Genomic DNA, 14,981 nt, shown 5'->3' with positions numbered 1-14,981 from the left:
AAAATGATACAGATATTCCGGTGTAACTGCTTGAAAATTTATTTGGTGTAAAAATATCCTATCAAAAGGACTTAAACATGTGTCAGGTTTTACTCTGAAATATCCAGATGCAAGGTATTGTTATTATTACTGTTAAAAGCTGGAAAGTAGGCAGGGATACAGAATTACGAGAAAAGGTTTAAAGATTAAACTTAAGGCAGAAACTAGGGGCGCCTGGGTGGCTCAGATGGTTAAGCGTCTGCCTTCGGCTCAGGTCGTGATCCCAGGGTCCTGGGATCGAGCCCCACATCGGGCTCCTGGCTCGGTGAGGAGCCTGCTTCTCCCTCTGCCTCTCTCCCTGCTCGTGCTTTCTCTCTGTATCTCTGTCTCAAATGAATAAATAAAATCTTAAAAAAAAAAAGGCAGAAACTATTTTCTGCTGAGAAGCTGTCACTGTCGATTCTTGCCTTTGACCATTGGAATCAAGCTCGAGGGCCGTGTTCAACATCAGGATGGGGGCAGGAGTGAAAGGAAGCATGACTCTGACCCTAGTAAGGACAGTGCTCTGGCCTGAACCAGGAAGGATGTTCGAGAGGCTGGGGGTGCTAGACAGTGATCCCCGTGACCAGGAGGAGAAATAGGGTAGGGAGGCTGAATTCAGTTTTGTATCTGTTGGGTCTGACAGAGTTGAGAAGGGGTGCTAGGCATAGGTAACGAGAGGAGTCGAAGCCTAAGCTGTGTGTCAAAGTGCATGGTGTATTGAGGGGCGGTGTGTGGACCGGGGAAGCCAGAATGTGGGCTCAGAGAAGGAAAGGGGGCCTCCAGGCAGGCCGCTTAGACTGGGGAGGTTCTGGAGATAATAAGGAGAGACATTTTCTTCAGGAGGCCCAGGGAGCTCACTGGACAGCAGAGAGAGGGGGGACATGATAGGTGTGGGTATACAGACCAGCTAGCATGCGTGCAGCTGAGCTCTGACACAAGTTAAGAACAGCTATCAGGGTGGCAGTGGGAACAGATAGGCAGTGACACTCTGAGGGTCACTCTGAACCTGACAAGGCCAGCTCACTGATTCCAGCTGAGAGAGACCAGTCCTGGATTACTGGGTGAATATAGTGCTGTCAAAGTCAAGGATCACAAGGGCAAGAAAGTTCATCCAGAAAAACAATGAATGAGGACTGATCCAGAGAGGCTCTATCATGGAGTGCTCATGTCCCGTGGGAGGCTGGAAAGCGGATGGGGAGCTCACTGGAGCCCACTGGCTGACCAGGAAGAAGGCGGGTTCAAAACGTCATGCTAAGAGCTCAGTTAGCTCAGTCTGTCCACAGAGAGGGTGGCAGAGCACCCTAATGCTGCTCCTGGGGTTAAGGGTCACTTAGCAGTGGGTTATGGGAATGAGGGCAGGGGGGGCCTGATGATGACAGGGAGCCCCTTCTGGTGGTGGCTTTCACCAACTATGCTATGATGCACACCCTACCACGCTCATGTGGGACAGAACCCTCGCCTCCCGTGCCTCCCAGGACCAGTCCTGAGAGTGTTTGTGGTTGATGCACGTACTCTGGCGGTAGAGTTCAATAAATCTCTTCTGATACTGTATTAGCTCAGCTCGGCTGGGTACTTCATCAATCTTGCGATGCAAAATTGCTATTTCTCGATTTCTTCGAGCCTAAATGCAAAAGGAAGGGGGAGACAACACTATTTGGTAGAAGGTCTTACATGTTCTCTGGGGAGCCAAAATACTGCCCCCACCTCCTTCTGAGCGTTAACCACACACCCCATCCAAAAATCCGCTATTGGCTTGAGGTCCCCATCTCAGATTCTGATGGACCCTCCTCCCACTTCATGACACATGGAGAAGGTGTGTGTGTGGCTATGAACTAGAACCAGAGAAGGCAGCAAATGAATGGCTAGGGATGGAAGATCCTACACGGGAAGGGCTTTTGTGGACAGCCCTCGGCCATCCCTCTAGGCCCCAAAGCACTCAACAGTAGCTGATTCCACCATCACCAGGTGGGGAGTGGGAATGAAAAGGAAGGCCTCCCAGATGACGAAGAAAGGATGCCCCCCTGCTGCCTCCATATAAATTCCAAATTCCTTAGCCTATTGAAAAGCTCCTACAATTTACTCCTACAGTATCTTTCTCGCACTTTCGCCCGACCATGGACTGGGGGTACAGGAGCCAAACTGGCCACTGACGGCACTGGGGAGGCAGAGCAGTGCAGTGTGGACGGGCTCCCACACTGTTCCCTTTCTTCTGTGCCACCCCATCTTGCTCTTCAGTCTGCCCCGCTCACAACAGCACGTGGGAGGTCTCTAAGTACTGAGGAAAGACAAGCCTCTCAGGGAGAAACCCACCAGGCCCAGAGTAGGGGCTCTGTGGCTCTGGTCGGAGGGAGAAATGCGCATGTCCTTTAGGCCAAGGCTATCCTGTTCCTGGGTGCTGAGGCTCTGACTCCAGAATTTTTGTCTTTTTTTTTTTTTTTCCCCAAGAATCTTACTGTTTTTACTGCATCTTTAACCTCTCCCTTTCTACTGGCTCCCCCTTCTCACCAGCATTTAGATAGGCTAAGGTCCCTCACCCCTCTAAAGCCCTTCGCTAAGCCCCGATCACCTTTCAGCCAGCAGGCTCTTTCTTCGGCAGCAGCAGCCCAGCTTCCTGAGGGCCAGCACCCCCAGGGCCTGTAGCCGCCCCCACGCCCGCAGTCATCCGTCTCCCCACTGGCAGCTGGCTTCTCCCAACACCGGCCGCACTGCTCTCACTAAGTCACCACAGAACTTCTCTGGGAGACAGTTCATGGATAATTGTCAGCTTCCAGCTTCCTTGATTTCTAGTAAAATTTACCATTCTCTCTGCTGAGCCCCCTGCTCAGCCTCCACAAGACCCTGGCTTCCCCATCCCTCCAGCTACCTCACTGGGGGGGGGGGGGGTTCATCCTTTGCCACTGCCTGTCCTTACACAGGTTTCACCCCACTGTCACAGCTCTGGTTACCACCAACATAGTGCCGCCACCTAATGGCCAGCCCAGACTACCCTGAGCATCAGACCTGACACCCAATCACTTCTTGGACATGTCTACTTGGTTGAGTGTCCCAACTTTCAAGAGCCGCAAACAGATCTCAGTAACACTCCTATTCACACACACCCCCTTGAACCCTATTCTTTTTTTAATGCTTTTTCTCAATGAATACAGGTACCCACCCGAGTCAGAAATTCAAGCACCATCCTTGACTCCTCTGTTTCTTTGACTCAACTGATGCTAAGTTCCATCAGATATGGCTTCTCAATCTCTCCCATGCCAGTTCATGTCCGCCCAGCCCCACGGCCCCCGCTCGGGCTCCGGACCCCAGCAGGCTTATGGTTTTACTGTAGCTTCCCTCTAGGGAGTCTGAAGCTGCCCACGATTGGCAAGTTGCATATCAACTCCCTTGTACTTTGATGTATAGGGACATATCTTGGTTCTCAAATAGCCAGCCAGCTCCCAGAAGATGGGCCATCCCATTTACTATTCCTGGTGCCTAACACAACACTGAATATACATAGAGTAAGCACACAGTCACAAAGTCTTCAAGTATGCAGCTGTATATTTTCCTGGTTTCATTTAATTCTGTTTAAAGATTAGCAGTGTCCCTGTATCAAGGACAAATCTGATGCACCCGAATTTAACCAAACAGCTCAGCAAAGTAAGCAAGAGCCAAAGATAGGAGAGACAGGGACTCACTAGCCCCTGCAGCCCTTTGGCCATTCCCGTTGGGAGCCTGGCTTTCTCTTCCCGGAGAACAGGGAGAAGGCCCAAGCCAAAGGACAACATGAGCTAACTCTGGGCTTCCGAGCTTCCATGAGCCAGATTCTGGCAATGCCAGGGATTTTGCAAAGAAATTTTGACTCTGTGTGACTTCAGCTTTGGAACCAACCATATTTGATGGCTTTCTTACAAACCTCCAAGGTTATCAAATAAGACCACTAAAATGGGCACGTGATTTTAGAGGAAAAGTACTAGACAAGAGCTCTGGAACTTGAAGGCTAGCTTTGGCACTTACTAGCTGCTTGACTTTGGACAAGTACTTAACTGATTTGAGTCAATTACTTCATACAGAAAATGAAGCTAATACCGACTCTCCACCCCAGAGATCTCTATCAAATCCATCGAGATGACCGTGAAAGTAACGTACCGATGTGAGGTGCTACTGTCAACATCTTAAACCCCACAGTTCAACTCCAGACAGAACAATGGAAAACGGCAGCCTCCGTACCTGTCGTTCTTAGATACCGAGACTTCCTAGTTCTCTACAGGATACCCAGATAAGTGTATTTATGTGTTTTTTTGTTCTTGCTTTCACTTACCTGTAGTAAACGGATCTTGTAAAGTTTCTCTTTCTCCATGTTATACCGTCTGTCTAGGTCTTCCTAAAAATTGGAAAAGGACACAATTATCTAAGAGCAGGAAACTTTCATTCTTCGATAAAGTCTTTTGGAACTGAATATTTTTATCATATCTTTCCATTCTGAGGCTCCAATTTTCTTTTCTCAAATGGCTGAGTTTAGGGCCTGGGTCTTATGTGAAGTATCCCCCAAATTTATGTGCCGCCCCAAAACTATGATGATAAGGAGATAATTACTACTTAAAGAATCTGTTGTTCTAAGTCCCTGTGTTTATAGTGACACTGGTTTGCTTTCTATGTTTCTACTTAGAGCTACACTGTCCAACATGATAGCCACTAGCTGTGTGTAGCTATTTAAATTTACATTTACTGAAATTTAAGAATGTTCAGTTTCTCAATTGCAATAGCCACACACCAAGTGCTCAGTAGCCACAAGGAGCTAGTGGCTATCATACTGAACAGTGTAGCCACAGAACACTGCCATCACTGCAGAAAGTTCTTTTGGACAGCACTGAAGTACAAGAGAGGAGCTACCTCTCACTGAGCCCAGTGAGGTAAGACATGGTTAGATGGTTTGCTACATCAAAGAAAGCTATGAAAGGGGTCAGAGGTGTCCTCTCCCCCAGCACATGTGTGTACACGTGCGCACACACCCCCACACTCAGGCTCCTCCACAGGGCTCAGCTGCACGTAAACCCCACACGACTGTACTACAGGACTCCTGACGCTCATTCTCTAGTCTGAGGGCACAAAGGGAAGAGGCAAACATTAAAGGAGGCAAGTGTTTAGAGTTTTCCTGCTTTGCTCTTCTTCCTCTTTTTTCTTTTTTTCTTTCTCCTGGATGTTTGTTTTGGACGGTGGGGAGCACTGGTTTAACTCAGAACAGGGGTCAGCAAACTACTGCCCATGAGTTAAACCATACAACCCTTGGGCCAAATTCACGTCACTGCTTCTTTTTGTGAAGAGCTTTATAGGAGCACAGCCATGTTCTTTCATTTCCAGACTGACTATGGCTGCTATAGCAGGGCTGGCACACCACGCTGAACCTATTTCCTATCTGGCCCTTTACAGTTTGCTGACCTTGGAATTAGTACAGTAGAGTTTTCCCCCCTGCAGCACCCCACCCCTCAGAGCCTACGCGCTGTGACCAGCCTGTGTGGCGAAGGCATGCTTCTCCCCTTCTCAGCTGAGATGCCCGAGCAGACACAGATTGCCTGCACAAAGTGCAAGGAGAAAACCCACCAGAATGGCGGTCTTCAGGACCATCCCTGCGGAGACTCTGCTTCCATCTGAGGGGCTGTGTGTGTACAATGGGGCAATGCCCCAGAGAGCCCGCACGGGAAGTGGTGGTCATAGAGAAAACTTCAGTAGGCCTGAGAAACTGTCAGGGGAGGGTACAAGGCTGGCCACCACTCCCGTGGAGGACAATGACAGTGCTGAGAATGGGTGGATACTTACATTATGAGTCATCCCAGGGGTTAGGGCACCATGTGGCTCTCCAGCAGATAGGCTCTGAAAGGATGAAAAGGAATGCACACATTCCTGAGTAAGGGGAATGGGACAGAAGCTGTGGGTCTGCATTGTAGGAAGGGGTGGGGGTGGGGAAGGGGGACCGTGTCCTTGGGCCCCAGATTTTAAATTCTTAAATGGGTGTCACACCCAAACAAGCTAAACGGCAACTGTCTTTGAACGTAATAATCCCTCTAACAAGATGTGATTGCTAAGAAGAGAAACAGGATCCTGAAAAGTCTAATTTGTAGAAACTCAGAGGCTGACTGGGCTGACGAACTGAGCCCGAAAGGTTCGGTTCTAGAAACAACCGGAAAGACCAGCTGTGTGATGACGGTCCCAGGATACCACTGCACTGGGAGGCCAGACTCTGCTGCTCCTCCGTGCCAGTCCCGTGCCACCAGCACGGAGGCACCTCCAAGACCGACGTGCTACATAGCCAGGGGCCCGGTCCCTGAGTGGAGGGCACGTGGACAGGTGCTGGTTGGCTTGGAACCGCCTCTTCCCCTCCCTGAGCCCTGAGCTGCCCCAGCCGGTTCTCAAGGGAGGGAGTGCAGTCAACGGACTCTGAGACCATGTCCAGCTCGCGCAATCTAAGCACAAGGGGGCCTCAGGGAATGAGCTTGGAACGAAGTGTGAGAAGGGGAAACACAAACAGCAATCCCTACAATCTCATTTGGTGAGAGAAACACTTTTCTTTCTGGCCTGTGTTTTAACTTAACTTTTAATGGAAGCTCACACTAGCTCCTCGGAGGAGCAAGTCCTCTGTCCTGAGAGCAGCTGGTCGGACGTGTTCTGTACATCCAGCAATGTTCAGTGCGCTGGGGCTCTGACGCTACCTCTTGTTTTCTGCTTCCCCCTGCCTTTTAGGGGTGGGGCCTGTCCTTAGGCAGGAGTGGAGGATGGGACCAATAAAGCCGTACAACACTTAGAGAACAGGTTCCCTGGGAAACAGAGCTCAGAATTCCTAGAAATGCCCCTTCCCTAAATGGAGAGAGAGGCCAGACTTGTCATTTGGTTATTGCCGTCTGGGGTGGCTGCTTGGTGCACACCCACTGCTGCCTTTTACCCACCAGCGGAAGAAAAAGGGGAGGCATGGAAATCTAAGAAAATCCTGTGCTGAAAAGAGTTGGGAAGTGTGTTTTCAGAGGACCAGGTTATGGGAACTGGCCGGTCCTTCTTAGCGTCAGACTCTCTGCTGCAGTCCCCCAGAAATCCTTCCACTGAGAAGTCACAACAGCACCTAACAGGTCCTTTGGAGCCTGTATTTACCTTCTCCTCTCCGCCTGGTGCTCTCTCGGCTTTCAGGTTTTCAATTTCCTGCTGCAGCCGTGTCATCTCCTCCTTTAAAAGTGAAACAAACATTTACAAAACTCAGACAAGCTAGGAAATGGACTTGTGCACGCACCGCCCCTCTGCTGGACTGCCCGGAACGAGGGCTTATCACACGACACACAGACAACCTACTTTTACAGGACAGCCCTGGGTTCACATGATGTTATTCTTTCACACTTTCTAAGACTTTTAAATATATACATACATATATGTTTGTAAATTAGTGTTTGTTAGACTGTGCTCTCAATTTGGGGTTTGGCACACCCAGTTACTAATCTCACTCCCTTCCGGCACCCCTGGGGGGCACCCACTGTAGCACCCTACTCATCTTACACAACTGACAGAACTGCTCCAGGATTCTACTTTTCTGATGGCACCCGAGTAGGACGCCGCAACGGGATAAGGGGAAGTAAGGTGAGAGATTTCACAAGAGTCCTGGTTCAAGGTCTGCTGACATCAAGCAACACTTACTCGACAATGTGCTTTAAACTCTTGTTCCTGACTTTTCAGATTTTCATTCATGGCTACAAGTGCTCTCAAGTTCTGCAGGATACTGAAGAGAGAAGACCAAACAGTGACATATGGAAAGCTGTTAGGATTTTCTGAATCACAACTAAAACCAAGCCCCCAGCTAAAGAGGGACTCCCTTTTTATTTTCCTTTGTCTCTCCCAAGACTGTCTAATGGGTTCTCCACAAGTGATAATGACTACCATTTAACTGACATTATTACTCATTTATATACCCAAGCCCATCAGGCCCCGTCCAAACAAACATCACAGAACCCAGAATTAAAATGTCAACTGCAGAAACATCAATGAGTTTCAAGAGTCCTGGATCCTTGGTACCAATTACTCAACAGTCCTCAGAGCATAGACAGCATCATAAACCGTTTCTAATTTCCATGAAAAGGAAACAAATTGCTTAGGGTCATTAAAAGAATTAACTGGAAAATAAAAACGTCAAGTATCTGACAGGACTTTGCTCCATATCATGAAAGAAGGGTTTCTAATTATCAAGCCAAGTAATCTGTGGGTACTTCTTTGCTAAAAATGTCCTTCAGGGGCGCCTGGGTGGCTCAGTCATTAAGTGTCTGCCTTTGGCTCAGGTCATGATCCCAGGGTCCTGGGATTGAGCCCCACGTCGGGCTCCCTGCTCGGCAGGAAGCCTGCTTCTCCCTCTCCCACTCCCCCTGCTTGTGTTCTCTCTCTTGCTGTGTCTCTCTGTCAAATAAATAAATAAAATCTTTAAAAAAAAAATGTACTTCAAATCTGGGGCTGCTCAATCCGTGCCTGAGGCTTTTTATCATTCAAATGAGTGACATCCAGGGAGCTTTGACCACCTCACCGATTTGGTGCTAAAAAGGTCAAATGTAAGTGAATCTCACATGTAACTTACATTGTTAAAGACAATTTAAAATGAAGAAAAAAAAAGCCCAGCAGCTGTTTCTTAGTTAATAAAAAAAAAATAAAGTAAAATACTGCACCTTTAATCTTTAATTTAAGCACCTTTAATCCCAAAGAGGCGGGGCTGAAATGTTAACAGTAAAAAATCTGGTAGCCAGGGTTGACGCCAAGGAGGACTGGGTGGCTGGGGCACGTGGGGGGGGGGGGGGGGGCAGGGAGGAAGACGTTCACCACATGCCTTTTTGTTCTGCGAATGTATTATTTGGTTCTCAAAAACAGAAAAACCAAGAAAAGCAAAAGTAAAAATGTGCTGCTTCTCCTCCCAAGGGGAATCAGGAGAACGAGGGGGCCGGCTCTGTGCGGCGGCACCATAGGTCAGCACGTGCCTGAGCAACGGGGAGTCGCCACATTCTGGATAGGGCATGTGCAAGGAAATGACCTGTGTGGGGCTGGAGGCAATGACCCTGGGCTCCTTGGTCCTGTGCTCAAACAAAATAAACCACCAGGCACTGGCAGACTTAACTTTCTTCAAGGAGAAAATACACATAGGCTGAAGCCTCTCACCTGGGATCCGCTTTGGATTCTATCTTCTCCAGGGCCGCTTGCTCTTTGTCCAGCTTCTCACTGTGATGCTTCAGCTGCGAGAGAGAAAGAAGGTGCTGCCGCTCGGGACTGGGGAGGACAGCAGAGTGAGTGCATCCTCCCTCCCCAGGCTCACATCTGCACCCCGCGTCTGGCCGCTGGCCCAGCCCACCGGACCTGGCTGCACGCTGGAGAAAACAGGTGGACGAGAGAAACAGGATGGGGTGGGGGAGGACAGCACGGAAAGGTCCTTTTGGTACAAGAAACCTTGGCAATAGCTCTAAGTCACAGCAGCAGATGGTTGGAAAGCCAAAAGTAGTGCCGACAGCAGGTGCCTCTCGGCAGGTCAGTGGGAAGGGGGAAGTAAGAAGAGGCTACGAGAGACAGACCTGGTTGAAATGCCACACTACCACGGTCATGGCTCTGAGCAGGGCTAGGTTAAATCCATCTTCTTGAATAGCTTCACTTTCTTCTTCTGAGTCAGACAGTGAGGATTTAAAAAGAGAAATTTTAAAGAAACTCGGGTTTCCATTTATAAGGTGTACAGTTATATCACAGAATGTTAAGCCGCTAAAAAAAAAAAAGTAAGAATAAAGCAGCTCTTTTATGGTGATTTATCTCTAGGATCTACTGTTAGCTGGAAGAAAACAATGTACAAAACATCAATGCCATGTCTTTCCAGTGTGTATAAGAGAATGTATACCCTGAATGTATACATGTATAAAAGGATATACATGTTACCTGTATATGCATGAAATATTTCTGAAAAGATTCGTAAGAGACCAGTTACCCTCAGGTAACTATATGGTTGGGCTACAGCGGTACAACCTTTGTACTTTCTGAATTTTGAACTATGTGAATTGTGTTACCTACTCAAACAAAACCCAAAAAAACAAGAAACAAGTTAAAAAAGGTTCCAAGGGTGCTAGCTGAAAACAGAAGAGCACAAGTTGCAATCAGCCCTTCTTGCCTCAAGTCCTAAAAAACCCAGACAATTAGGGTCAACTACAGGAGCGGGTACCTCGGGGCCAAGAAGATGGCCAACAGAGAGGCAGGGCTGAGGAGGCCTGCGGTGCGGGATCAGCAGACACAGGAAGGACGGTCTGCGGGGCTGGCGTCACAGTGGGAGAGCCAGCTGGGCTAAGCAGTGAAGCCTGGCTCCCCTACCCTCGAGCTGGAGCTCAAGCCCCAGAGGCAGGCAGGCTCCCAGAATCGGCCAGACCTGGGTGAAAGGCGGAGTGCCCAGGCCCCAAATACCACTTACTACTGGCTGATCTCACCCAACAGTAGAAGCCACCCTTCCAGAATAATCACCCGAAGCAGGCTGGAGGCCATGGGGACAGAACCCACGCAGCTGGTAACGGGGAGTTTCAGAATCAAGGATAAGCACACCACCAAGGACTATCAGACACGTGAAGGAAGGTAAGACCACAAAATGAGAAAGGTAAAACAGAACAAATGAATTTTGATCAGAAGACAGTTTATAGATCAAGAAAAACCTTAGACACCATTAATGCCCTGAGAGAAATGGGAGAGAATACTGCATATACTACAAAGAACCAACCTCACACACAGGAAATTAAAGTCGGGATTGCCGAAACCAAAAAGTGGACAGGCTCGCTGCGGGCAGCCCACCTCTGCAGGGGCGCGCAGCCTCTCTGCGGGCGTCACGTGCTGCCATCTGTCCTTGACCTTCCCTGCCCTGCTCGACTTTACCCAATCTTCCAGAAAGACAGGTCTTCCCTGTTTTTTGAGGCCGCCAGGTTACCACGGGAGGGCAGGAGTCACTGAGAAGGTGAAATCAGGGCCCATGGGGGGGAAAGGGGTCAGAGTGCTTGTGTCGGCCAATCCTTGAATGGAACGGATAAGGAGGCTGAGACCCAAAGGTGAAGTTCATTACTTATTCAGGGGTCTGGTCTTCAGTATTCTGACCAGTCAGGCTTCTTCGGAAGCTGCTGAGTGCCAGGTTTGGTACAGATCCCATTTTCCTATAGATGGGACTTAGTGTGACTGCCCTACTATACAGAGTGAGCCCTCGGAGAGGTCTTTGGGGCCACACAGACAGTGCTGGGGTTCTGGAAGCCTCTGCACGGCTTCAGTAACCCATCTGCAGAACAGGGATGGTAACAGCGTTGCTAGTGTGGTCACAGAGAGTCGGGGACTGGTAGAAGGGAGGTGCCCAGGGCACACCCAGCACACACTGATGCTGGCTGCTATGATTATCTGAGGATAAGAACACCATCTCCTATTATTGACTTAAATCACACTCCCTACCCTTCTAGCACATGAAAGGAGCTCAACAAATACCCGACTTAGGACAAAGAAAATGACTTGAGAGCCACTTAGGATTTATATCCTAAGGCACGTAAGTGTCTTAGGAAATTGGTATCAAGACGCTTTGCCTTTAATCTCGCCCAGATGGTTATACAAAAACTGATCCATGACTTGGCAAACTTCACGCCAGGGACTCTGTGGCATTAACGTTTAGATAGCAGCAGGGTTCCACCCCAGGAGTCGGCCATCCAACCCATAGGAATGCAGTCACCGAGCAGTGTAAAGAGAGCTCATCTGTCCAAATGCAACACAGGCATCTTTGGAAATAATGAAAAAAAATTCACTCTAACTCTCATTCTTTTGCCTGCCCTTTTCAAACATTCCGACAATCACTGAAGAGACGAGCCCAGGTCAGAATTACAAAGTTTTGTCAGCATGACAGCAAGGTGGTGCCACATATGGCTACAGAAACAAGAATTTGAAGTGGGCAAATTTCATGTGAAATTTAAAGAAGGGGGGTGGTTGCCTTAGTCTCAGAGAGGTCTCTGAGGATCAGTCTGGCTTCCACACAGTTAGGGAAGTACTGGGCGGGCCCTGCGTGCGGCCCTTGCAGAATACAGCTAGAGCTCGAGCACGGTCAAAATCACGAGGAGGGACCATCACATCCAGATGAGGGCAGCTTTCTATGGAAACGTGAGGGACACAGATATCGAAACCCCTCATGACAGAGCCGGCATCAGAAGCGTTTGTTTTCCTGGCCTGGTTGCCTAGGCAATGAGAAGTGGGAGGTAAACAACACTCCGGCTGATGGGAGGTGGCACACTCGAAACCCAGATCACGTGGTTTGAAATATACCCATCGCCCTCCTCCTCCTGAGACCCTGTCCCCCATCCCGCCTAGAAGTAAGCCGGCAATTCTGAACAACAAATGACAGCCCTCTGCAGTTCTCTCATCGTATCAAAAGAAACCCTCTCAGTCTTTAAGAATTCAGGATTTCGAAGCTATTCTAAGGCCTGCGGCTTGTGGAGGTTGTAGCGGAGTGGGGCCCACTCACCGTGAGGGGCCCTTCAAGTTCTGTGAGGCCCGTGCCCTGCCCATCAGCCTGGCCTTCCACAGGAAGCCCTTCCCGATCCTCAGGGCCCATGGCAATGTCTCCTGCCAAGATGGCTGAGGCTTTAGAACGTGGGAGCACGGGTAACCTGAGGGCAGGGGTCATGCACTACCACGTGCTTGTCCTCTGTCCCCAGATGGCCCCGAGCCCTGAGACCCCACACAGACTGACGATAGAGGGCATTCCATTAGTGGTGCAGGTCAAAAGCGGTTCTGAAAATCTCCTCACCTCTGTCAGAGTTTGCTTTGTTTCATCGTATCTGGCTTGTAGGCTGGTATGACTTGCCTGCAGCTGTGAAAGAAAGAGAAAAGATATCTGCTCTCATTCAGTCCTCACAACAGCACAGCTGTGGGTGGGATCCCTGTCTCACAGATGGGAAAATGGAAATTCAACAGTTTAAACTGAGTGAATGTGGGAATTTCAGAATGGTTGCCAACAACAAATGAAGAAAAAATTCATATAATTAGCACCAACCACACATCAGGTGACAAACTAGATATTCTACATAAATCCTATCATTGAATCTACACAATCAGTGAAAGAAGACATTTTTCTTATTCTACAGATGAGGAAATAAAGACTCAGAGGGGTTAAGTTACTGGACAAAAGTTTCACGGCTGCTAACTGATAAAGCCAGGATTCAAATCCAGGTCTGACTTTTCTGTATGGCTACAATCAGTTCACTTAACCACTGTGCCCATTCCCAGAATACAAACTGCATTTCACAACTCAGGATTCTAGCACAGAATGACTGACTGGCAAACAATCTGAGATAGAAGAACAAATTCAGGACTTCAACACGAAGAGACAGAAAATGAAATACCTTTCCTGTTCAAAGTTACATGACTGTAAACTTACATCAGGAAAATGTCATTTCTCTTTTCCTTCCTAACAGATATAACCTCGTGCTGTCTGTGAACTTTTAGAAATCTGAAAACATTCATCGAAAGCTCAGAGGGTTTGTACAATTCCACTTTTGAAAAGGGAAAGTGGCAGAAAATGACATCAGACTCTGGTGGTTACCCGCATACAAATTAGCAATGAGAAATTTTATCCTGTATCTCAATGACTGCTTCAAAATAATTTGCCCCATCCTTGAACATGTAAGCAACCCATTAAGAATTATGTCGCCTTCAGAAATCACTACTCCTAAATCACGCTTCTAGTCTGATGAATGGTTACCTTTCCAACAAGGCCTATCAAGTAGCCGACTCAAGCACAGAGCAAGAGTGATAAAGGAGGGAAGCAGGTGGCCCTGGCTTTTCCCTTTTTAAAGGAAGCCATCTGTGCAATGACAACTTTCATTGACATGTTGTGTAACCGGCAGAGAGCATTTCTGGAGAGTTTGTTTTTCTCTTGAAATACTAGTGACTGAACTCTTTCTTGAAGCCCTTTTGTGGCTCCAGAAAGGGGTCCTAGCATTCCGCACCTTCCTGTCCACCTCTCACCCGCGCACCTACCCAGCCACCGCTCTGACATTTACCCAGTGCTCTGCTCACATGAGGTGTGTGGGAGGAGGTGACAAACATGACACAGTCCTTGCCCGCAAGGATCTTGACCAGTGAGCTGGGGATCAGAGTATGAGAATAGCTGGGGCAGAGCCAGGCCCAGAGGAGGACCAAGGAGAGTCTGGCTCAACAGGGCATCTAAGGAAGGCTTCACAACAAAGACTCACGCGAGCTGGATCTTGGCAGGGACGTAGCTTGCTAAGAAGGGAAGACTCATCTCTTCCCTTTGATTAATTTAACTAATAAGAGCTCTCTTCATCTGCTCATCTGACCATCTTTTCTCAAATAGGGGATGCCCCAGTAGCTTAGCCTACTTTTTATCTTGCTGGAATCCTTCATGATTGTCCTACCCTCATTTTCTTCTTCATCATTAACCCCTAGACTCACCCCCAAATTCAGCAGCGGGTTACCACCCCCTTTCTGGATTCCTCTTTCCTTCCTCAATCTCAGGTTTCTGCTCAGCTGCCTACTAGCTGCGGACCCTGAGATGCTCTTTACTCCTTCTCTTGCTTTGCCCCTCCTTCCATGTCTCTGTTGGGCTAGGACTCTCCCCACGGTTGTCACCAAGGCCACGAGGGCATCCTGCTTGCTTTCCACCTGCATGATCTTGGAACAGGAGTTCTTGGATTTAAAGAGTTTGGATTCTCTCATATACTGTTGGTAGACATAAAAACTGGTAAAATGGTGAATAATTTGATGGTTTCGAGCAAAATAGAAAATGCCTGTATTTTTGACCCGGCAATTCCACTTTCTAAAATCGATCTTACACAAATACTTACATATTTGCACAGAGATGACTGTACAAAGATGTTCATGGTAACATAAATTTGCAGTTGGGGGGGGAACCCTGAAACAATCTACATACCCATGAACAGGGGACAGGTACAGTAAATTACAGTATG

At 48.4% G+C, this 14,981-nt stretch overlaps 1 protein-coding gene across 4 annotated transcripts in view; it reads right to left on the bottom strand.

Annotated features, from left to right (window-relative positions):
* CCDC93 (coiled-coil domain containing 93) overlaps window positions 1-14,981 on the bottom strand; it is an 87,822-nt gene that overhangs the window by 15,338 nt on the left and 57,503 nt on the right. For all 4 annotated transcript variants that reach the window (XM_027589559.2, XM_027589560.2, XM_027589561.2 and 1 more), the window contains 7 exons: window positions 12,800-12,862; window positions 9,169-9,242; window positions 7,672-7,753; window positions 7,138-7,209; window positions 5,815-5,868; window positions 4,319-4,381; window positions 1,534-1,642 (listed from right to left, as the gene is read on the bottom strand). In XM_027589559.2, the coding sequence (XP_027445360.1) occupies window positions 1,534-1,642; window positions 4,319-4,381; window positions 5,815-5,868; window positions 7,138-7,209; window positions 7,672-7,753; window positions 9,169-9,242; window positions 12,800-12,862 (517 nt within the window). The remainder of the gene's footprint in view (window positions 1-1,533; window positions 1,643-4,318; window positions 4,382-5,814; window positions 5,869-7,137; window positions 7,210-7,671; window positions 7,754-9,168; window positions 9,243-12,799; window positions 12,863-14,981) is intronic.

Source organism: Zalophus californianus, chromosome 3 (genome assembly GCF_009762305.2).
Source record: "Zalophus californianus isolate mZalCal1 chromosome 3, mZalCal1.pri.v2, whole genome shotgun sequence".
Classification (NCBI taxonomy): domain Eukaryota; kingdom Metazoa; phylum Chordata; class Mammalia; order Carnivora; family Otariidae; genus Zalophus; species Zalophus californianus.
The sequence above is the reverse complement of the archived record's forward strand: the minus strand, read 5'-3'. Positions and strand labels throughout refer to the sequence as shown.